Source organism: Delphinapterus leucas, chromosome 15 (genome assembly GCF_059928025.1).
Source record: "Delphinapterus leucas isolate spDelLeu-1000000601 "Yukka" chromosome 15, BTC_Dleu_Yukka2, whole genome shotgun sequence".
NCBI classification, from domain to species: Eukaryota; Metazoa; Chordata; class Mammalia; order Artiodactyla; family Monodontidae; genus Delphinapterus; species Delphinapterus leucas.
The window spans coordinates 8,078,004-8,101,310 of NC_143143.1; the positions used below are offsets into that span (position 1 = coordinate 8,078,004).

Sequence of the window (23,307 nt, forward strand, 5' to 3'; positions counted from 1 at the left end):
TGAATAGCCTTTAGTGATGGATTCCAGATAGGACCGTAAGCAGTAGTCGGTGGAGTATTTGTCCATACTTAATAATTGGTATAAAACACAACTGTGCCTCTTCAGTCCCAGAAGCATCTTGGCAAAGGTATTTTTGGGGGAAGTTCCTAGAAAGGAGACAAGGTTGGTGAGCTGGGCGTTGGTGCTGCAGAACTTCTGTTCTCTGGCTGCCAAGTCCGTTGGAAGAGGCCCTGCTTGTTCTCATCACCTCCTGGCCTCTCTCTGGGCACCCCCACCCCCAACAGAGAGTCATCTTTCACTCCTCGCTAAGGTGTAGTTTAGGTCCTACAGACACAAACCCTTCAAACACAAAGGCAGTGCCCAGAAGGATTGATTTTAAGATTTAAATCTAAGGGAGCACATGACCAGTGATACAAAATATTCATGGACTCGTGAAACTCCGCTGGTGCTCAGCGTTCCCTGACTGGCTCCGCTCACTTCATTTCCCTCGGATAACTGGCCTGCGATCAGAAGTAGAAGGTGTTAGTTTTCAGAAGCCTTGAAAGAGAACCAGCAGAAGGGAGCCCGTTTTGTAGGCTGCTCCGTTTTCAGCACCCACGCCAAGATGCCCCCGCTCCCGGGTGCTGCTGAGGGGCGGTCGGAAGTTTCAGTCGGGATTTAGGAAAACCTTCTCTGCTGGAGAATATCGCCATCAGCCCTGCATCTGAGGATCCAGAAGTGAAGAGGGACATCATCAGTTCTGAGAGCTGCTCTTTCTTTTGGCCGCACCGCGTGGCATGTGGGGTGTCAGTTCCCCGACCAGGGATCGAACCTGCGCCCCCTGCACTGGAAGCACGGAGTCTTAACCACTGGACCACCAGGGAAGTCCCGAGAGCTGCTTTTTAACGTTTCTGCCTAAGACTGAAATAGTGAGCCGGTCCTTTGTGCCTGTCAAGCTGTTTTAAGTGAGGACACGCTCTCAGTTAAAACCAGAAAACACTGTTCTCTCCATTCCTTTTCTTTCTTCCCCGTCTGTCCCCCGATCAAGGCTGTGTAGTAAGCACTCCTGGCAAAAAGGGACAAAATCTTGTGATTAGTTAGAAATATCCCTTGCTTCTCATACCAAGCTTTTCACGGACGTGCATCCTGGTGGCGTTTTTGAAGGCTGTGCCATGTGGCCGCCCCAGCCTGCTCCTGTGAGGCTGCTCCAGTCCGTGTCTTCTAGTCGCCCGGTGTTGGCAGCTGCCGGTGACCAGGCCCCTCCAGAGAGAACTCTTACCTTGGAGCCCCCCTTTGCACGTTTTCAGTTGACCTTCCTGAGACATCTTCATTCACACGTGAGAATCAACCACCAGCACCAAAACGGACAAGAGAGGGACCAGGGCCGTGGCCATGGGATGAAGCTGTGGGCTGCAGGTGCCCCCCACCCCCGTCCCCACTGCTGGGCTGCGGGACCAGAGCTGGTCCAGAGCAGCCTCGGGGGAGAAGGGGACAAGGGACAGTCACACTCTGACCAGTGCTGGGGTAACTGCAACCCAGATGAGCCGGCAACCTCTCCACCCTCCTTGATCAGCTTGAAAAAAACCTGGGGCCCAAGGAGCTGATCGTTCACAGGCTGAGGAAGCAGCTCCACACGTGTTAAAGGAAGGCCAACCTGACAAGATGGGCGTCTGAGTCGCCTGCTGCCCCACCTTCAGCGCTCTCCCCCGGCCTCCTGTCCCGGTCCCCCGACCCATCTGGAGAACTCACTGGAGGTGACTCGGTGACTTGGCTTTCGGTGTGGCCCGGCGGGGGGTGTGGGGTGTGGGGGTGGCGTCTTCCTCCCTCTGCTGTGACTGTGGTGGTCCTGGCACACGCGCTATCTAGACAGCTTCTCGTCAGTTGCTCATCAGCATGCTAATTGCTGTAGGACTAATTATGCCCTGAATTCCAGTTGATTTTCTTAATGAGACAGCTGGGTCAATTATGTAATCGTATGCTTACATTAGCCTAGAGTGCCCTGGCGGAGGGGAGCGTCTGCCACGCGCTGATGTCATTGCGGGGATGGCGCTCACGGTGCCGTCCACACTCTGGCCGGCGGCAGGGGCTCTGTGCACACGTGGGCAGGGGTCCAGGGAGGTCAGTCCTTGCGGTCCTCACGACAGAAGCAGCCTACCACCGCCTGCCCGCCCTGCACACACACGCCCAGGCACCCCACGGCCCGATGGAATCGGAGCCCCACTCCTCAGCCCCGCTGTCTTCCGTGCGGTGCAGCAGCGCCTCTTCCTCCTCCCGGGATGTCCTGCCCCGGGACTGTTGGTGTGACGGTGATCCAGGGCATCCTCACCAGTGTCCCAAAGTCCCTGCAGGACCACACTGCATTGGTTTACATAAAGTCAGAACAGCCCAGACTGGCCCCACCCTTATTGCCACCATCCCCCTTACTATTTCACACCTTCTTTCCTCCCTGATCTCTGCACACCTCGTATTTCACTGAGAAAATACATGTGCTCGGAGGATGACGTCTCTCTCCGCTGGCCAGCTGTCTCCTCTGAGAGTCCACTGGGCCTGCAGAACCCACCTCCCCCCTGGTTGTGCTCCTCCTCAGACCCTCTCTTCTTCTGTAGGACTCTGAGTGTGGGGTACCCTAGACTCCCCCTGGGTGACTCTGATGTTTCTTTTTTTTTTTTTTGAATTTTATTTAATTGTTTTTTTATACACCAGTTTCTTATTAGTCATCAATTTTATACACATCAGTGTATACATGTCAATCCCAATCGCCCAATTCATCACACCACCACCCCGCCGCTTCCCCCCCTTGGTGTCCATACGTTTGTTCTCTACATCTGTGTCTCAGTTTCTGCCCTGCAGAACCGTTCATCTGTGCCATTTTTCTAGGTTCCACATATATGCGTTAATATACGATATTTGTTTTTGTTTGTAGATTTTCTCATCATGCCCATTCTAACTGGTGTGAGGTGATACCTCATTGTAGTTTTGATTTGCATTTCTCTAATAATTAGTGATGTTGAGCGGCTTTTCATGTGCTTCTTGGCCATCTGTATGTCTTCTTTGGAGAAATGTCTGTTTAGGTCTTCTGCCCATTTTTCGAATGGGTTGTTTGTTTTTATGATATTGAGCTGCACGAGCTGTTTATTTATTTTGGAGATTAATCCTTTGTCCGTTGATTCGTTTGCAAATATTTTCTCCCACTCTGAGGGTTGTCTTTTCGACTTGTTTACGGTCTCCTTTGCTGTGCAAAAGCTTTGAAGTTTCATTAGGTCCCATGTGTTTATTTTTGTTTTCATTTCCATTACTCTAGGAGGTGGATCAAAAAAGATCGTGCTGTGATTTATGTCAAAAGAGTGTTCTTCCTATGTTTTCCTCTAAGAGTTTTATAGTATCCGGTCTTACATTTAGGTCTCTAATCCATTTTGAGTTTATTTTTGTGTGTGGTGTTAGGGAGTATTCTAATTTCCTTCTTTTACACGTAGCTGTCCAGTTTTCCCAGCACCACTTATTGAAGAGACTGTCTTTTCTCCATTGTATATCCTTGCCTCCTTTGTCATAGATTAGTTGACCATAGGTGCGTGGGTTTATCTCTGGGCTTTCTATCTTGTCCCCTTGATCTGTGTTTCTGTTTTTGTGGCCGTACCATATTGTCTTGATTGCTGTAGCTTTGTAGTATAGTCTGAAGTCAGGGAGGCTGATTCCTCCAGCTCCGTTTTTTTCCCTCAAGACTGCTTTGGCTATTCGGGGTCTTTTGTGTCTCCATACAAATTTTAAGATTTTTTTGTTCTAGTTCCGTAAAAAATGCCATAGGTAATTTGATAGGGATTGCATTGAATCTGCAGATTGCTTTGGGTAGTATAGTCATTTTCACAATATTGATTCTTCCAATCCAAGAACATGGTATATCTCTCCATCTGTTGGTATCATCTTTAATTTCTTTCATCGGTGTCTTATAGTTTTCTGCATACAGGTCTTTTGTCTCCCTAGGTAGGTTTATTCCTAGGTATTTTATTCTTTTTATTGCAATGGTAAATGGGAGTGTTTCCTTAATTTCTCTTTCAGATTTTTCATCATTAGTGTATAGGAATGCAAGAGATTTCTGTGCATTAATTTTGTATCCTGCAACTTTTCCAAATTCATTGATTAGCTCTAGTAGTTTTCTGGTGGCATCTTTAGGATTCTCTACGTATAGTATCCTGTCACTTGCAAACAGTGACGGTTTTACTTCTTCTTTTCCAATTTGTATTCCTTTTATTTCTTCTTCTTCTCTGATTGCCCTGGCTAGGACTTCCAAAACTATGTTGAATAACAGTGGTGAGAGTGGACATCCTTGTCTCGTTCCTGATCTTAGAGGAAATGCTTTCAGTTTTTCACCATTGAGAATGATGTTTGCTGTGGGTTTGTCCTATATGGCCTTTATTATGTTGAGGTAGGTTCCCTCTGTGCCCACTCTCTGGAGAGTTTTTATCATAAATGGGTGTTGAATTTTGCAAAAGCTTTTTCTGCATCTATTGAGATGATCATATGTTTTTTCTTTTTAACCCTCCATTTGTTAATATGGTGTATCACATTGATTGATTTGCGTATATTGAAGAACCCCTGCATCCCTGGGATAATCCCACTTCATCATGGTGTGTGATTCTTTTAATGTGTTGTTGGATTCTGTTTGCTAGTATTTTGTTGAGGATTTTTGCATCTATATTCATCCGTGATATTGGTCTGTAATTTTCTTGTTTTGTAGTATCCTTGTCTGGTTTTGGTATCAGGGTGATGGTGGCCTCATAGAATGAGTTTGGGAGTTTTCCTTCCTCTGCAGTTTTTTGGAAGAGTTTGAGAAGGATGGGTGTTAGCTCTTCTCTAAATGTTTGATAGAATTCACCTGTGAAGCCATCTGGTCCTGGGCTTTTGTTTGTTGGAAGATTTTTAACCACAGTTTCAATTTCATTACTTGTGATTGGTCTGTTCATATTTTCTATTTCTTCCTGGTTCAGCCTTGGAAGGTTATACCTTTCTAAGAATTTGTCCATTTCTTCCAGGTTGTCCATTTTATTGGCATAGGGTTGCTTGTAGTAGTCTCTTAGGATGCTTTGTATTTTCTGCAGTGTCTGTTGTAACTTCTCCTTTTTCATTTCTAATTTTATTGATTTGAGTCCTCTCCCTCTTTTTCTTGATGAGTCTGGCTAATGGTTTATCAATTTTGTTTATCTTCTCAAAGAACCAACTTTTAGTTTTATTGATCTTTGCTATTATTTTCTTTGTTTCTATTTCACTTGTTTCTGCTCCGATCTTTATGATTTCTTTCCTTCTGCTAACTTTGGGTTGTGTTTGTTCTTCTTTCTCTAGTTCCTTTAGGTGTAAGGTTAGATTGTTTATTTGAGATTTTTCTTGTTTCTTGGGGTAGGCTTGTATAGCTATAAACTTCCCTCTTAGAACTGCTTTTGCTGCATCCCATAGGTTTGGGAACGTCATGTTTTCATTGTCATTTGTCTCTAGGTATTTTTTGATTTCCTCTTTGATTTCTTCAGTGATCTCTTGGTTATTTAGTAACATATTGTTTAGCCTCCATGTGTTTGTGTTTTTTACCTTTTTTCCCCCTGTAGTTCATTTCTAATCTCATAGCGTTGTGGTCAGAAAAGATGCTTGACATGATTGCAATTTTCTTAAATTTACTGAGGCTTGATGTGTGACCCAAGATGTGATCTATCCTGGAGAATGTTCCATGCACACTTGAGAAGAAAATGTAATGTGCTGTTTTTGGATGGAATGTCCTATAAATGTCAATTAAATCTATCTGGTCTATTGTGTCATTTAAAGCTTCTGTTTCCTTATTTATTTTCATTTGTGATGATCTGTCCATTGGTGTAAGTGGGGTGTTAAAGTCCCCTACTATTATTGAGTTACTGTCGATTTCCTCTTTTAGAGCTGTTAGCAGTTGCCTTATGTATTGAGGTGCTCCTGTATTGGGTGCATGTATATTTATAATTGTTATCTCTTCTTCTTGGATTGATCCCTTGATCATTATGTAGTGTCCTTCCTTGTCTCTTGTAACGTTATTTTAAAGTCTATTTTATCTGATATGAGTATTGCTACTCCAGCTTTCTTTTGATTTCCATTTGCATGGAATATCTTTTTCCATCCCCTCACTTTCAGTCTGTATGTGTCCCTAGGTCTGAAGTGGGTCTCTTGTAGACAGCATACATATGGGTCTTGTTTTTGTATCCATTCATCAAGCCTGTGTCTTTTGATTGGAGCATTTAATCCATACACGTTTAAGGTAGTTATCAATATGTATGTTCCTATTACCATTTTCTTAATTGTTATGGGTTTGTTTTTGTAGGTCCTTTTCTTCTCTTGTGTTTCCCACTTGGAGAAGTTCCTTTAGCATTTTTTGTAGAGCTGGTTTAGTGGTGCTGAATTCTCTTAGCTTTTTCTTGTCTGTAAAGCTTTTGATTTCTCCATCGAATCTGAATGAGATCCTTGCCGGGTAGAGTAGTCTTGGTTGTAGGTTCTTCCCTTTCATCACTTTAAGTATATCATGCCACTCCCTTCTGGCTTGTAGAGTTTCTGCTGAGAAATCAGCTGTTACCCTTATGGGAGTTTCCTTGTATGTTATTTGTTGTTTTTCCCTTGCTGCTTTCAGTAATTTTTCTTTGTCTTTAATTTTTGCCAATTTGATTACTATGTGTCTCGGCCTGTTTCTCCTTGGGTTTATCCTGTATGGGACTCTGCACTTCCTGGACTTGGGTGGCTATTTCCTTTCCCATGTTAGGGAAGTTTTCGACTACAATCTCTTCAGATATTTTCTCGGGTCCTTTCTCTCTCTCTTCTCCTTCTGGGACCCCCTATAATGCGAATGTTGTTGTGCTTAATGTTGTTCCAGAGGTCTCTTAGGCTGTCTTCATTTCTTTTCATTCTTTTTTCTTTATTCTGTTCCACAGCAGTGAATTCCACCATTCTGTCTTCCAGGTCACTTATCCGTTCTTCTGCCTCAATTATTCTGCTATTGATTCCTTCTAGTGTATTCTTCATTCCAGTTATTGTATTGTTCATCTCTGTTTGTTTGTTCTTTAATTCTTCTAGGTCTTTGTTAAACATTTCTTGCATCTTCTCGATCTTTGCCTCCATTCTTTTTCCGAGGTCCTAGATCATCTTCACTATCATTATTCTGAATTCTTTTTCTGGGAGGTTGCCTGTCTCCACTTCATTTAGTTGTTTTTCTGGGGTTTTATCTTGTTCCTTCATCTGGTACATAGCCCTCTGCCTTTTCATGTTGTCTGTCTTTCTGTGCATGTGGTTTTTGTTCCACAGGCTGCAGGATTGTAGTTCTTCTTGCTTCTCCTGATGTCTGTTAGACTCTGAAACTCCACATGAGCACAAGAGAGCAGCTGATCCCCCCCAGCCTCCCCTGCCCCCGACCCCAGAAAGTAAATGGCATCACCATTCACGCAGTTGCTTCGGCCACAAAGGCAGGAGTCAGCTTGCTTTCCTTTCCCTCCCTCACACTTTAGAGCTGATCTGTCAGTAAGTCCTGCTGACCTCTCTCCAGAAGGCACCCCGAATTTGACCACTCACCCTGTCAGCCGCCCCTAGTGCAAGCCTCCGTTACCTCTCACCACTTGAATCCACTTCCTCTGCCCATCCTTTGCACACAGCCCACGGGTCTGAGTGGTCTTTGAGCTACTTTTGTTCGTGTCCCCCAACTGTAAAAAATTTCAAATTTGTACCCCCCCACATATACTATTTATTTAAATGATGTACCTGTGTAACTATAGTAGTGTGTAATACATTGCAAATCATATACTAAAAACAGAATTAGAAGGACGTGATGAAGAGTAAAAAAGACTTAAAGTTTACATTTTATTAGCAGTGCAGAAAACATTTTGCTCTCACTAGAAAAAAAATTTTTTAATCCACCTCATTGAGGCATAATGTATATACAATAAAACACACCTGTTTCGTGCACCATTTGATACAGTGGCCAACCACACAATCAAGATATAGAACATTCATAACCTCTCGAAAGTTCCCTTATGATCCCAGACGCCGTCAACCGCTTATCTGCTTTCTGTTGATCTAGCTTAGGCTCATTGTTTCTGGAGTTTCACATAAATGGGGTCCTTGGGGAGGTTCTCTGATGCGTCTGGCATCCTTCACTCAGCGTGGCGTGTTGGGGATTATTCACCCACGTTCACTGGGGAGTGGTATTCCACTGTGTGGATGCATAACGATTTGCCTACCCATCCACCTCTTCATGGACGTTTGGATTGTTTCCAGTTTGTGGCTATCGTGAATAAACCTGCTATAAGCGTTCATAGACAGTTGTATATGGACATTTGTTTTCATTTCTTTTAGGTAAATACTTAGGACTAGAATTCCTGAGGCATGGGGTGGGTGCATGTTTAGCTTGATAAGAAACCGGCAAACGGTTTTTCCAAGCAGTTGTGTCGTTTTACCCCCACCCCCACCCCCAATATGTGCGGGAGTTCCAGTTGCTCTGTGCCCTCTTGTCAGTGTTTTAGATTTTAGACATTCTAGTGAGTGTAGAACGTATTTCACTGTGATTTTAATTTGCATTTTTCTTGATGACTAATGATGGTAAATTTTTATTCATGTGCTTTTGGACCTTCATAGATCTTCACTCATAAGGTGTCTGTTTAAATCTTCTGCCCGTTTTTTTTAATGGGTTGTTTGGCTTACTATTGAACTGTAGCTTTGCTGTAGTTTAGATACAAGTCCTTTGTCAAATATATGCACTGCAAATATTTTCTCCCATTTTCTTGTCTTTTGAAGAGCAGAAGTTTTCATTTTAATAAAGTCCAGTTTATTAATTTTTTCTTCTATTGGTTCTTGCTTTTTATGTTCTAAGAAATCATTGCTTAGTCCAAAGTCATAAATTCTTTTCTCCTTTGTGTGTGGGTTTTGTGTGTGTGTGTGTGTGTGTGTGTGTGTGTGTGTGAAGTTACATAGTTTTATCTTTTACCTTTAGGCCTATGATACATTTTGGGTTAATTTTTATGTATGATATGAGATAAGGGTTGAGTTTCTTTGAAAATTAATGGATGGTATATGTTTGAGTCTTTTTTTCTGGACCCTCTATTTATTTCACTGATCTGTATGTGTATCCTTACGTTAATATCGTACTGTCTTGATTCTTGTAGCTTTATAATCAGTCTTGAAATCAGGTAATACAAGTCCTTTTTCTTTGGTCTTCTTTTTCAAAATCATTTTGGCTAATTGAGTTTCTATGTAAATCTTAGACTCGTCTCGTCAGTTTTTATGAACAAGCCTGCCAGGATTTTGATCTGGATTCCACTTTATCTATAGATCAATTTGAGGAAAATTGACAACACTATTTATTGAGTCTTCCAGTCCAAGCATTGTATATTTCTTTATGTCTTTAATTTCCCTCAGCAGTATTTTGTAGTTTTCAATATACAGGCCTGCCCCATAGTATTCATTTTATCCCTAAATAGGTCATGTTTTTGGATGCTGTAGTAAGTGGTATTTTTTTTGGTAATTTTTTTCCAATTCTTTGATGCTTTTATATAGAAATGTGATGAATTTTTATATAGTAATATTATATTTGTGACCTTTTAAAACTTACTTCTTAGTTCTGGAAGTTTTTTTGGAGATTCCGTAGACCATTCTATCTTGAATGTCCCTTGTGCCCTTGAAGAGATTATGCACTTTACAATTGTTGGATGGAATGTTCTGTAAATTTCAGGTCAACTTGGTTGATAGTGTTACTCAAGTTTCTTATGTCCATATTGATTTCCAATCTGTAATATCATGTATTTCTTTTTCCTTTTCTTTTTCTTTTTTTTCCACACTGGCCAGGACCTCCAGTACAATGTTGAATAGAAGTAGAAAAAGCAAACATCCTTGTGTTGGTCCCAACCTTAGGGAAATCATTCGCTCTTTCAACATTGAATAAGATGTTAGCTGTAGTGAGTTTTTGTAGACACCCTTAAAAGTTTGAGAAAAGTCCCTTTTAGTCCTAGTTTGCTGAGAGTTTTTGTCACAAATGGGTATTGAATTTTGTCAGATTTTTTTCTGCCTCAATTGAGCTAATCATATGGTTTTTCTCTTTTATTCTCTTAATGTGGTGAACTAGTTTACTTTTCTAGTGTTAAACCAACTTTGCCTTCCTAGGATAAGGCTTACTTGGTTATGATGTATTTTTAGAATTTGCTGGATTTAATTTCCTGATATTTTACTAAGGATTTCTGTATTTAAGTTCATTAGGAATATAGCACTGTAGTTTTTTGCCTGGTTTTTTTTCTTTCCTTTTAATGTTTTTATGAGTTTTGGTATCAAGGTAGTAGTGCTGGTCTTATCAGATGAGTCAAGTGCTGAAAGAGTTTATGTAAGATTGCCATTACTTCTTCCTAAAACATCTCTAGTTCACCAGTGAAGCCATCCAGGCCTGGGATTGTCTTTGTTGCAAGGTGTTGGTTTGTTTGTTCTTCCATCGCTTCCACACCCCCTCTCCCCATTGTGAACCACAACTCTGTTCTCTATGTCTCTGAGTCTCTTTCTGTTTTGTAATAACTTCATTTGTGTTATATTTTAGATTCCACACATAAGTGATATCATATGGTATTTGTCTCTCTCTTTCTGACTTCATTTAGTGTGATAATCTCTAGGTCCATTCATGTTGCTGCAAATGGCATTATTTCATTCTTTTGTATGGCTAAGTAGTATTCCATTGTCTATATGTACCACATCTTCTTTATCTGTTCCTCTGTTGATGGACGTTTAGGTTGTTACCATGTCTTGGCTATTGTGAATAGTGCTGCTATGAACATAGGGGTACATGTATCTTTTTGACTTATAGCAAGGATTTTAATTATAAATTCTACTTCTTTAACAGATAGAGGTCTATTAAGATGTTTTATTTCTTCTTGAGTCAGTTTCGGTAATTTTTCAAGGAATGATCCACTTCATGTAAATTTATTAGCATAATGTTGTTGATGATATTTCATTACCTTTTAAATATCTGGGCTTCCCTGGTGGCGCAGTGGTTGAGAATCTGCCTGCCGATGCAGGGGACACGGGTTAGACCTCTGGTCTGGGAAGATCCCACATGCCATGGAGCAACTAGGCCCGTGAGCCACAACTACTGAGCCTGCGCGTCTGGAGCCTGTGCTCCGCAACAAGAGAGGCTGCAACAGTGAGAGGCCCGCACACCGCGATGAAGAGTGGCCCCCGCTTGCCGCAACTAGAGAATGCCCCAGCACAGAAACGAAGACCCAACACAGACAAAAAATAAATTAATTAATTAAATATCTGTAGGATGGGTAGTCATGTCCCTGTTTTCATTCCTGATCTTGGAATTTGTGAATTCTTTTTTTCTTTCTTTCTTTTTTTCTTTTCTTCATCAGTCTGGCTAGAGCTTTCTGGAGTTTCTTAAAGTGGAGGCTTAGGTCACTGATTTATTTCACTGTGGCCAGGGAATGTGCTTGGTATGATTTCTGTTCTTTTAAGTCTATTGAGACTTGTTTTATGGTCCAGTATATTTCTGTCTTGGTGAGTGTCCCATGTGCACTTGAAGGGAATGTGTTTTTCTGTAGTTTGCTGAGTGGAGTGTTCTATAAATGTCAATTAGGTCAAGCTGGTCAACAGTGTTGTTCAAGTCTTTTGTATCCATTACTGATTTTATATTTAGTTGAACTATTAAGTAGCAAGCACAGCGTTTTGAAATCTTTATTATTGTGGATTTTTCTTTTTCTTGTTTCACTTATATTAGTTTTTAATTCATGGTTTTGAAGCTTTGTTTTGTAGTACATTTACTTTTAGGATTGTTATATCTTCTCAATGATTTGATACTTTCAGGTTTATACAGCGATTTTATTTTTGTTAATATTCCTTGTACTAAAGTTTGCTTTGTTTCATTTTGATATAGGCACTCCAGCTTTCTTCTGATTAGTGTTTTCATGTTATATCATTTTCTATCCTTTTACTATTAACCTATCTTTTTGTTTTATTTAAGTTGTATTTCTTGTAAGCAGCTCTGTCGTGTTTTTTTTAATCCAGTCTGACAATCTGCCTTTTAAGTGGAATGTTAGCTATTTTATGTTTCATGTAATTATGGATAAAGAGAGGCATAAGTCTACCATCTTACTATTCGCTTTCTTCTTGTCTTACCTATTTTTTTGTTGTGTCTTTCTTGCTTTATTTTGATTATTTTTTGTGATCTTATTTTATCTCCTCAATTGTCTTATTAGCTATAGCTCTTTGTTTTATTTTCTTAGTGGTTACTTTAAGGTTTACATTAAGTGTCTTTAATTTATCACACTATACTTTCAAATAATATTATACCACTTCACATACAATGTAAGAATCTTACAGTACACTTTCACTCTCTCCTTCCTGTGCTTTGTGTACTGTCATTTATTTTACTTCTCCATATGTTATAACCCTACAATACATTGTACTATTTTTGCTTTTAAATGGTCAATTATCTTTTAAAGAAATTAAAAATGAGAAAAGTAGTACTTTATTTTTACCCATATATTTACCATTTCCAGTGTTGTTTATTCCTTTGTGTAGATGCAGGTTTCTGTCTGCAATCAGTTTCTTTTGGTATGCAGCATTTCCTTTAACATATCTTATAGTGTAGGTTCACTGGCAATGAATTCTGCCAGCTCTTTTTCATTTGAAACACACAAACAAAATATCTATCTCACCTTCATTTTTTTTAATTAATTTTTTTAAATTTTATTTATTTATTTAATTTTTGGCTGCGTTGGGTCTTCGTTGCTGCAAGTGGGCTTTCTCTAGTTGCGGTGAGCGGGGGCTACTCTTCGTTGCGGTGTGTGGGCTTCTCATTGCAGTGGCTTCTCTTGTTGTGGAGCACGGGCCTTAGGCACGCAGCTTTCAGTAGTTGTGGCTCATGGGCTCTAGAGCGCAGGCTCAGTAGTTGTGACGCACGGGCTCAGTTGCTCCGCAGCATGTGGGATCTTTCAGGACCAGGGCTCAAACCCGTGTCCCCTGCATTGGCAGGCGGATTCTTAACCACTGCACCACTAGGGAAGCCCTCACCCTCATTTTTGAAAGATATTTTTTGTTGGGTATAAAACTATATATTGGCAGTTTTTGTTTCAGTTTTTCTCTCTCTGGACTGACTGACATCATTTCTGACAGGAGGTCTTCATCACCCTTATCTTTCTTCCCCTAAGAGTCTTCTTTTCTCTGGCTTTTTTTTTTTTTTTTGGCTGCATTGGGTCTTCACTGCCGCGTGCAGGCTTTCTCTAGTTGTGGCGAGCAGAGGCTACTCTTTGTTGCAGTGTGTGGGCTTCTCATTGTGGTGGCTTCTCTTGTTGCAGAGCATGGGCTCTAGGGGTGCAGGCTTCAGTAGTTGCAGCATGCGGGCTCAGTAGTTGTGGCACACGGGCCCTAGAGCATGTGGGCTGAGTAGTTGTGGTGCGCGGGCCCTAGAAGCACGCAGGCTCGGTAGTTGAGGCGCGTGGGCTCTAGGGCATGCGGGCTTCAGTAGTTGTGGCGCACGGGCTCAGTAGTTGTGGTTTGCAGCCTCTAGAGCGCAGGCTCGGTAGTTGTGGCACACGGGCTTAGTTGCTCCGCGACATGTGGGATCTTCCTGGACCAGGGCTCAAACCTGTGTCCCCTGCATTGGCAGACGGATTCTTAACCATTGCACCACCAGTGAAGTCCCTTTTTTCTGGCTTTTAAGATTTTCTTTTTATCCCTCTTTTCAGCAATTTGATTGTGTTTATTGGTGTTCTTTGCATTTATTCTGCTTGGATTTTGTTGAGTTTCTTGGATTTGGGGGTTTATAGCTTTCACCAAATTTGGAAATTTTGCCACTTCTTTCAAATACATCCCTTGCCCCTTTCTGGGACATGTATGTTAGATTGCTTGATAGTGTTTTACAGGCTGCTGAGGTTTAAGTAACTTTTTTTTTTTTCAGTCTCTTCTCTGTGCTTCTATTTAGGCAGTTTCTGTGACTATGTCTTTGAGTTAGTTCTCTGATCTTCTTGATTTTGCAGTGTCTAATGTGCTTTTAAGCCAATCTAGGGAAGTTTTTTTCATTTCAGATACTGTATTTTAAGCTCTAGAATTCCATCTGGGTCTTTATAGCTTCTGTTTCTCTCCTCATTGTGTTCATGTTTTTCTTTAAATGCTTGAGCATGCTTATAATTGTTTTAGTCTTTGTCAGCTACTCCCATTATGTCTTGTCATTTCTGGTTCTGTGTTTATTAACTGATGCTTTTTTCCCTTATTCTCCTGATTCTTTGCATGTCTAGTAATTTTTGATTGGATGTTGGACATTGGAGTTAACTGGATTTTGTTGTCTTTCTTAAGAGCGTTGAAGTATTTGGGGCAGGCAGTTAAATTACTTGCAGATCAACTCAATTATTCTGAGACATGTTTTTAAGCTTTTCGGGACAGGTCCAGACTAGCCTTTACTTTAGGATTAGCTTAGCCCTCCACTGTGGTGTGGCCCTCTGATGTCTTCTACTGAATGTCCTGCCTGTTCAACAAGCCTCTCTTCTCTGGCTGGTTGCAACTTGAAAGCCTCCCAACACTGCGAACTCTAGGAGTTGTTTACTTAGACCTTCCTTGTAGTTCTTTGCACAGCCTTGTGGAGTTTTCACCCTGTGTGTATGTATGTACCTTATCTTTTAGCAACAGATTTTATATGACTCCTCTGCAGATTTCTCTAGCTCTTTCTCTGCATATCTCCCTCCTATCCAGGGCTCTGCCCTATAAATTCCAGGTAACTAAATCTCCTGATCTTTTGATCTCTATCTTCTCAATCCAAGACCATCACCCTCTGCTTGGGTTCCCGCTTCCCTGCGCTGCAGTCCAGAAAGTCAGGGTGATCATAGGGCTCACCTTACTTGTTTCCCTCTTTCGGGGATCACCATTCCTGCTCCGCTGGTTGTACAACATCTGTAAATGGTTCTTTGTTTCGTTTAGATTGCCTAGTATTCTAGTTGTTTATGGCCAGAGGGCAGCTCCAGTGCCAGTTAATCTGTCATGGCCAGGAGTAGAAATCTCCCAAGTTTTGTTAATGTTGTTCTTGATTTTAATGGCTGTCATAAGTGGCTGGAAAAGATAACTCACAAAGATACATAGATCCCAACCAAAGCAGTGCATTATTAGCTAACTTCACAAAAATATGATTCATATTTTTGAAACCTGTATACCAGTTATAAGAAAGTATTAGTTGAAATTCAGCTAGTAAATTTTTATTTATCATGGTATATCAATTTTTCTTGCTAACTAGTCAGAAGATACTGTATTTTTTATATATTAACACATGGGTTTGAAACTCCTTTTGGCAAATATTTCATCAGGTTTGAGTCGGTTGATAATAGGTAACATCTATTGAGTGTTAACTCCGTGCCTGGTGGTATATCACATATTATCATAGTTAATCCTTACAACAACCTAATGATATTGGCACAATTATTATGCCCAATTTATAGATGAAGAAAGTAAGATACAGAGATATTAAGTAGCTTGTCAAAGGTTGCACAACCAGTAAGTGGCAGAGCTGGGATTCAATCGCATATAGTCTGGCCCACACTCTAAACAGTTACCCTCTACTCCCTCTTGTCTGATATGAGGCATTGAGACATTTTTGTAGACAATGTTATCTTTGCCCATAAGTTTATATGCTGATGGGAACATTTCCAAATATCCACTTTTAGAGTGCTGTCACTGTAGATGAGTTTCATTCAAGTAGTTTTTTTTTCCCACTAAGTATTAAAACATCACATTTACTTCAAAGACATAGATTATGTGTTTATACTTTTTAAATGTCTGCCAGGCAGCATATTACTGATAGCCATCTGTCATCACAGAACAGGGCAGCTAATTTAGAACACTTAGCTTTTTAAAAGAAAAATTGTATAACTCATCTTTAAGCTTAAAACTCTTAAATACTTTGCAACTAGAAAACCAACAAACATTTTCGTGGTTCAGAGTACTGCAGTTTTCTTCTCATGCCACAGTGGCTCATTTTGCAAGAGTCCTATTCTCTGGTGGCTTTTCCCATCAGGAGTAGAATTGAATCCAAACTCGATCCCTTAGCTCACTGTAGACACTGTATTTTCATGAGACTGACCTGCTACCTACTGTGCAACAGGACACCTCCGACATTGTATTTTCAGCTCTAGAATTCAGTTCGATTCTTCTTTATATCATCTCTTTCTCTCCTTAACTGTGTTCATATTTTTCTTTAAATCCTTGAGCACAGGCCTCCCACTCTGACCACTTGTCCTTGGCCGCTTTCCCTTCCCTTCATCATACCTCACTGGCTTCTCTCTATGCCTTGTATATGCCCATCCTGGCACCCAGCTGTGGACCTTTGCACTGCCATTCCCTCTGCCAAGAGTCTTCATGTTCTCTCCTCTTCGACATCCAGATCTCAATCCCAGGGTCACCTCCTCAGAGGCCCTCCCCTGTCCTTCTGTCTCCAGGACCCATTCCCCATTCTCCACACCCTGTCTCCTCTCTTCTTCATGCTTGGCAGTACTGAGAGCATTCTGATTTGTTTGGTTTTACTGTTCGTCTGTCTCCCTCACTTCAGTGGAATGTCAAGTCTCTGAGAACAAGGATTTTCTCTTGTTCGCCACCGTGTCCCCCCAGCACCTAGAACGGTCCTGACGTCATAGAATGTGTACGTGGGCAGCGGCAGTTGGACTGAAGTATTTTTGTGGCTGTGCCTGACCCTTCCCTGCTTCTTGCTCCCCTGCATGCTGTTTCTTCCACAGGGATCGACTGCCCCACAGTCTCTACGGGTCTAAACACTGACTCTTCTTTTTAGAAAAAAACAAAAAATCTCCTTTTCCCAGTTTCTCTACGTGGGAATGGTCTTCCATGTGGCCCTTCTTGCTTTGTCTTAGTTATTTGTGAACATGGTTTATCTCTGTGAAGTTGGGCCCAGCTGACTCTGCTGAATGTCCATCCCAGTGAATCAGTGCCTTGCGCAGGGCAGACAGACGCTTAGGACCTACTTGTTACATTGGTACTCGAAGAGACAGTATAATTTCGTTGGCTTGCCGGCTCAGAAGGCAGAAATCTTAATTAGACTTTTGCATACCTGTTTGCCTGGCCGACTTCTCTCCTCCCCCTGTCCCTGGGTGAGATGCCAGCGCCTGACTCGCTGCAGAGCCCCCTCCCCCCACCCCCACCCCCAACCTCTGGCTGTGATGGCTGGAATCAACGAGATAACGTTCCATGTACCTAGGGGAAAGTGCTGAATAAATGCAGGTGACTTGTTGTTGTTTGTTATAATTATGTTCTTTGAGTCCTGTGTTGCATAGTGAGCTGCAGAATGCCTCAAAGAGTGTTTTAGGAATGAACTATGAAGTGATTGTAGAACACTTGGCAAGTTTGTCACATCGGGTGCATGGCACTGGCAGTAAGGCATGTTGAATTGGAGGCGGCAGGGAAGATGGGCTGCAGGTTTCCGTGTGATGCTGTTCCCCGTATGGGTGTGTGCTCTTGCCTCCCCCAGACAATTCCCTAATTGAGCTGCTGAGATCAGAGGCTTGTGACGTTCAGAATAAGACCTAACAATACTTGTGTGGGGATTAAATGGCATTGGAAATCATTAATGAGACAAAAAGCTATGATTTCCCCTAGATTAACATGCAGGCTGGGGTTTGGCATGCCGAAATTCACTGTTTCGGTCTCTAGCCCAAACATGCTAGAGTCGTTATATTGTCATGTGGTAATTAACTGTTCCTTTAATACAAGTAATAAATATTAAGCCTGAGAGGTACTTTAGCAATGCCTTTTACATAATCCAAAACGATATTCAAATGCTGTAGGCGTTGAGTCATTCAACTGTACTGTAGTAAAGTTTGAAGTTTAATACATAGAGATTTTTGAACATTCAGTTCATTCTTTATTCTATGACCAGTTCTGCTACTTAGGCATTAACCTTTAATCATGTTCAATTAAATATATATGCCGTAATGAATAATTACAAGATTGCCAGAATTTTCATTTACAATATAATGCTTTGAAAATTTGTCGAAAGGTCCTAGTTACCATTCACTTGATAATGTGCGTATTATTTTTACATGTTACTGAATTCCTTGCTGAATCTAACGAGGGAAAACTATTTTTTATTCGAAGCAGACACAGTGGGTCCTGGCCTCTTAAAAGGAATGGACTGGAAAAGTTGTCAGGAGAAATTTGGGGGATGGAGGGCAGCATACTAGCTTAGCTCTTTAAAATATAATTTGTACTGGCAGTTGTGCTGGGAAACCTACAGCAATGAACATTCATAGAATTCTGTAGAAGCACAGTGGCTCTCCTTCTCCTCAGTTCTTCCCTGACCCCTGTTTCAAGTTAAAGCTGTCGTTCTACATGGACGGGGCCACGGGCAATACTCTCTTTTATCTCCTTCACGTCATTTGCCCAGCATAAGGCCGTGTGGGGAGTGGGAAGAGGAGTGGGGGTGGGAAGGTGTCCAGGGGAAGATACTGAAATTAAAAAAAAAAAAAAAAAAAGCTGCACCTGGAATGTTCTGAGGATGTTCATTCTGTAGCGCTATTACCGCTCCTACTTACAGGGAACCATCTCCCCGAAATAGCTTTTGAAATCTAATTTAATATAAATATTTCAATGATGATAAAAATAATAATGAGAGGCCACAAATGAGAAGGCGATGAGGTAGTCATAAACTGTATATACGCACAGAATCAGTGCCCGGCTGCCGGGGTTTCGCGTGATGGGCGGTGCTAAATGCTGTGCTGGACGTGCGCGGGGCCTGCCTTTTGTAAACCCCACCAAGACGCTGGCTCCTCAAAGCGCTGCTGGCTCCTGGCTCCTGGTGGCCCCGCCGACTGAGGCGTGGTAGACGGAGCCCTCGTTTCCAGGAACCACGGGTGGTCTGAAAAATTAACTGCTCTGGTATTTGAAAATTCAGTGAGCGCTTGGATATATACCCTTGTTGATCCACGGGGCTCTGTGTTTAGCATTCCTCAACCGGAGACTAAATCTTTGCAGCCGTCTCACAAGTGATGCTGGCGTCCATACCAGAAATATCTTCCGTAATCTTTTCTAAGCCCAGCAGACTCGGGTATGCTTCTACTCTGACGGGGCCCCAGAGTCCCAGAGGAAGTGCCCCACTGGGGCCCGGCAGGTGGATTATAAGTGCAGCAGAAATAAAAATAAAGACCCAGCTGATGCCAGAAGAATATTGAATGTCTCTCCATTTTGTGCTGAATGAATGGTAAAGGCAAAGTCCGCGCCTGTACCCCGAATTCCACATCTGCAGTGTCCGATTTTAGGTCCAAATCTGTTGCGGGAAAGGGGACCCCTTCCACGGCCCGAGAGTGGGCTCTAGTCTAACACTCGGAAATGAATTGTCCGAGGAGACACAGGTGCTGACAAAGCAAGAGACTTTATTGGGAAGGGGTGCCCGGGCGGAGAGCAGCAAGGTCAGGGAACCCCGGAGAACTGCTCTGCCACATGGCTCCCAGTCTCGGGTTTTATGGTGATGGGGTGAGTTTCCGGGTTGTCTCTGGCCAATCACTCTGACTCAGGGTCCTTCCTGGTAGCACATCCGTCGCTCAGCCAAGATGGATTCCAGCAAGGATTCTCGGAGGCTGGTAGGACTTAAGGACGGCGTCTCCTCTCTCCTTTTGACCTTGCCCGAATTCTTCCGGTTGGTGGTAGCTTGTTACTTCCGCATTCCTTACCGGGACCTCCCGTTGTAAGAGAACTCATGCGAGTGGCTGCTGCTGTGCCTGGCCAGGGCGGGCGGTTTCGGCCAGTGGTTCCCCTCACAAATCCAGTTTTTCTGTAAGTGAATCTGATGGTGGAGAGCACATTGAATTGGCTGCAGGACCTCTCATAACTGGCCCAGATGCCCTTTTCCTGCTGTTTGTACTACAACCAGGAGTGTGGTGGCCTCCTGGCTGGCTGGCCTGCTGGCGCAGGACGGGTCACAGCAGCTGGGTCACCAGCTGTGCCTCTGAGGAAAGACAGAACCACCGAGAGCAGAAACCCGGGGTTCTCCCATCTTTAGATCACTAGCTGGTAAGCCCTGACTCTTTCCTGAGCATCCTTCATCAGTAAAGGAGGACCGTGACAGAAAGGGGAGCCCGCCCCCTCAGGGGACCTTCCTCTTTGGAAGGACAGTCACTGGATCTCACAGACTTGGGTTTGAGATCTCTCTGCCCAGCTAACCAGCTGGTAACCTGGGCCCATCACCCCGCCTCAATGAGCTTTAGTTCCCTCTTCCGTGAAAGGAACATGATCTGTGTGTCACATCTCTCTCCCAGGAGTGTCCTGGGGCTCAAATGAGAAAATGTCCGTAAAAGTGTTCTGTGATGGACAGACGCTCTCCGGGTATCAGGTGTTATTTCCAACTTCATAAGAATTATTGGAAACTTGAGGCCTTCGGCACCTTCCCACTCGCTGCTTCCTCCGCATGGGCGCTAGGTGATAGGTGATTTTCCCGGGCTCCTCCCCTTGCCGCCACGTGTATCTTTCTTCCTATCAGATCAGGGAATGGAAAATCCTTGAAGTGTCACATTAGGCCAGGGAAGTGGGCAAATCCCAGGGAGCCCGTGGCCATTCCCACCCCGTTTTCATGTACTGGGTCGGTCTGCGTGCACATCCCTTAGCAGCCGCAGAGAAGCGCCCAGTCCATCCAGCCGTGGGGCCTTGGGGAGCTGACTCCCTGGGAGTTGGGTGACCTACTCCAAGCCTCCTCGAGTCCAGGGAGGTGGCTCGAATGTGCCCAGAGGGGGGGTGACGTGTGTTTCCCTCTCGTGCAGATCCTGTTCCGGCTCTGGACCTCGGGCAGCAGCTCCAACTCAAAGTGCAGCGCCTACACGACATTGAAACAGAGAACCAGAAACTTAGGGAAACTCTCGAAGAATACAACAAGGAATTTGCTGAAGTGAAAAATCAAGGTTGGTGGAAAATGTATTCATTCCTTCCTTTTTCTTTTCTTCTCTTTTTTCTTTTCTTTCTTTCTTCTTTTTTCTTTTCTTTCTTTTTTAATTGCCTTCCCCATACTGTTGGAACTAGCTCTGATTGTCACCTTCATCATAAAGTCCGGGTGGGGCAAGAATCAGAGTCATTAAAGAGAGATAATAATAATGCTTAGCAATTGAGAAGGAAAACTTGACCTCTGCAAAACGACTGCATATGATTTCATTGCCCTCCTTCCGGATGGATCAGGATTCTTTTAAAGTTCTTCCTGAATCGTCATGTGACAGGATCTGCCTTTTCAAAGATGGATGCGTTGCCTGCGGGTGACACCTGTCAGAGAGCCAGCTTATGATCAAAGGGTCACATCCAGTAAGTCATTTAATGATTGAGGCCGATACATTAAGGCTTTAGACGCAGCCTCCACATCCCCATGCGTAAGCCCCGTGCTGTCCTGGTCACTGTCACCTATTCATGACGAAGTTAACGAAGGAAAACAAAACAGCTTTTTGGCAACAAGGAAAGAGGGCAAAGGTCGCCTGGCTCTTCCTGTCAGGGAAGAACAAAGAAATCTCTCCCACACCTAAAATCCAGACGTGTCCCAATCGGGAACCTCGTGGCTTCCTCGTCTTGAGGAAAATCACTGCCCCATCTGACAGCCGCTGTAGGTTTCTCAGCCAAGTCCAAGTAGAAGTGGGCCTGTTTGGTTTTGTTGGGGGTGTGGGTGAGGAAGGTGACAGAAAAGAGAGCAAACGGCTTGGGGGACTTCTGAGGGCTGGAGAAAGAATTACCTGATGACGATTTTTTTTTTTTGCTGTGCTGGGTCTTCGTTGTTGTGCACGGGCTCTATGGCACATGGGCTTCAGTAGTTGTGGCGCCCAGGCTTAGTTGCCCCGAGGTATGTGGGATCTTCCAAGACCAGGGATCGAACCCGTGTCGCCTGCGTTGGCAGGTGGATTCTTAACTACTGTGCCACCAGGGAAGTCCCTGATGACGATTGTTAAAAGCATCCTTGGGGCTTCCCTGGTGGCGCAGTCGTTGAGAGTCTGCCTGCCGATGCAGGGGGCACGGACGGGTTCACGCCCCGGTCCGGGAAGATCCCACATGCCGTGGAGTAGCTGGGCCCATGAGCCAGGGCCGCTGAGCCTGTGCGTCCGGAGCCTGTGCTCCGCAACAGGAGAGGCCACAGCAGTGAGAGGCCCGCGTACCGCAAAAAAAAAAAAAAAAAAAAGAAAAAAAAAAGCATCCTTGGGTTTTGAGACCTTCGGACACTGGCGGGCAAGGAGGGGTCGTGCGCGGAAAGGACCCGGGAAGAGGCAGGAAGGTCCAGGCCTGGGCAGTGAGGACAGCAGGCCAGAGGGCCCCTTCCTCGGGGATGCCACCTCGTTCTGGCCCACAGGGAGCTGTGAGCCTGTGGGACACAAGGGACAGTTTGGTCCTGCTGGGGAGCGAGGTGAGGACTTAGGAGCTTGGGGTCCAGTGAGAGAAATGCTCCCTTCCCCCTGCAGGACTTGGCTCTGGTCAGAATCACCCAGCGCCCAGGGGAAAGAGAACCTGTGAATTCTGGTTCTGCACATTTCCTTCCAGTGACCCCTGGCATCTTATTTTGACAGATCCACCGTTTGGGTCTCCTTCAGTTTGATTTGGTTTTGTTGTAGGGCGCGGTCGCCCTCCCCCCTCTGTTTTGTCAGCGCCCCAGGGCCAGTTGCCCAGTGCAGGGTCATTGCCTCCCCAAAGGCCTCACCTGATGGACATTTCTAAATGAAATGCAGAGGCTAAGGGACTTCCCTGGCGGTCCAGTGGTTAGGACTGGACTTGGCACTTTCACTGTAGGGGGCACGGGTTCAATCCCTGGTTGGGGAACTAAGATCCCACAAGCCACGTGGCGTGGCAAAAAAAAAAAAGAAAAAAAAGGGAGAGAGAGAAAAAGAAATGCAGAGTCCAAGACTCAAGAACAAAGGCTCCAAAGGCCAGCAGACTGGGCCGGGGTCCCTTGGTTGCCACCACTTCGCTGTGTAACCTGGAGCAAGTGGTCTCACATTGTTGAAGCCTCGTTTTCTTGGGTGGAATTCTCGTACAGAACTCTCGCACTAACCCTGAAGGGCTGTTGTAGGATCAAATGAGATGCGCTGCTCCCAACACTCAGCAAATACCAGCTGCTCTTAACTCAGCGCTGTGGCTTTTTCCAGAAATCGCCCCCTGTCCTTCTCTTTGTTTATTGGTATCTTTACCGATTTTCCCCGCTGCCAGGAAAATGCTGCTTTCCTCTCTTTTCTCCCCAGTATAAAAATGATTTGAATTTGGAAGGGGTTGAGGTGCACATCACTTGTTTTAGTCACCACAGCTGTAGTGTGGATGGATCAAATGTTAGAGCAGGACAGGAGTTTCTTTATCACATGCTGTAATTCT

At 43.7% G+C, this 23,307-nt stretch overlaps 1 protein-coding gene across 12 annotated transcripts in view; it reads left to right on the forward strand.

Annotated features, from left to right (window-relative positions):
- CUX1 (cut like homeobox 1) overlaps positions 1 to 23,307 on the forward strand; it is a 383,965-nt gene that overhangs the window by 218,066 nt on the left and 142,592 nt on the right. For all 12 annotated transcript variants that reach the window (XM_089895747.1, XM_022587992.3, XM_022587997.3 and 9 more), the window contains one exon: positions 20,742 to 20,879. In XM_089895747.1, the coding sequence (XP_089751873.1) occupies positions 20,742 to 20,879 (138 nt within the window). The remainder of the gene's footprint in view (positions 1 to 20,741; positions 20,880 to 23,307) is intronic.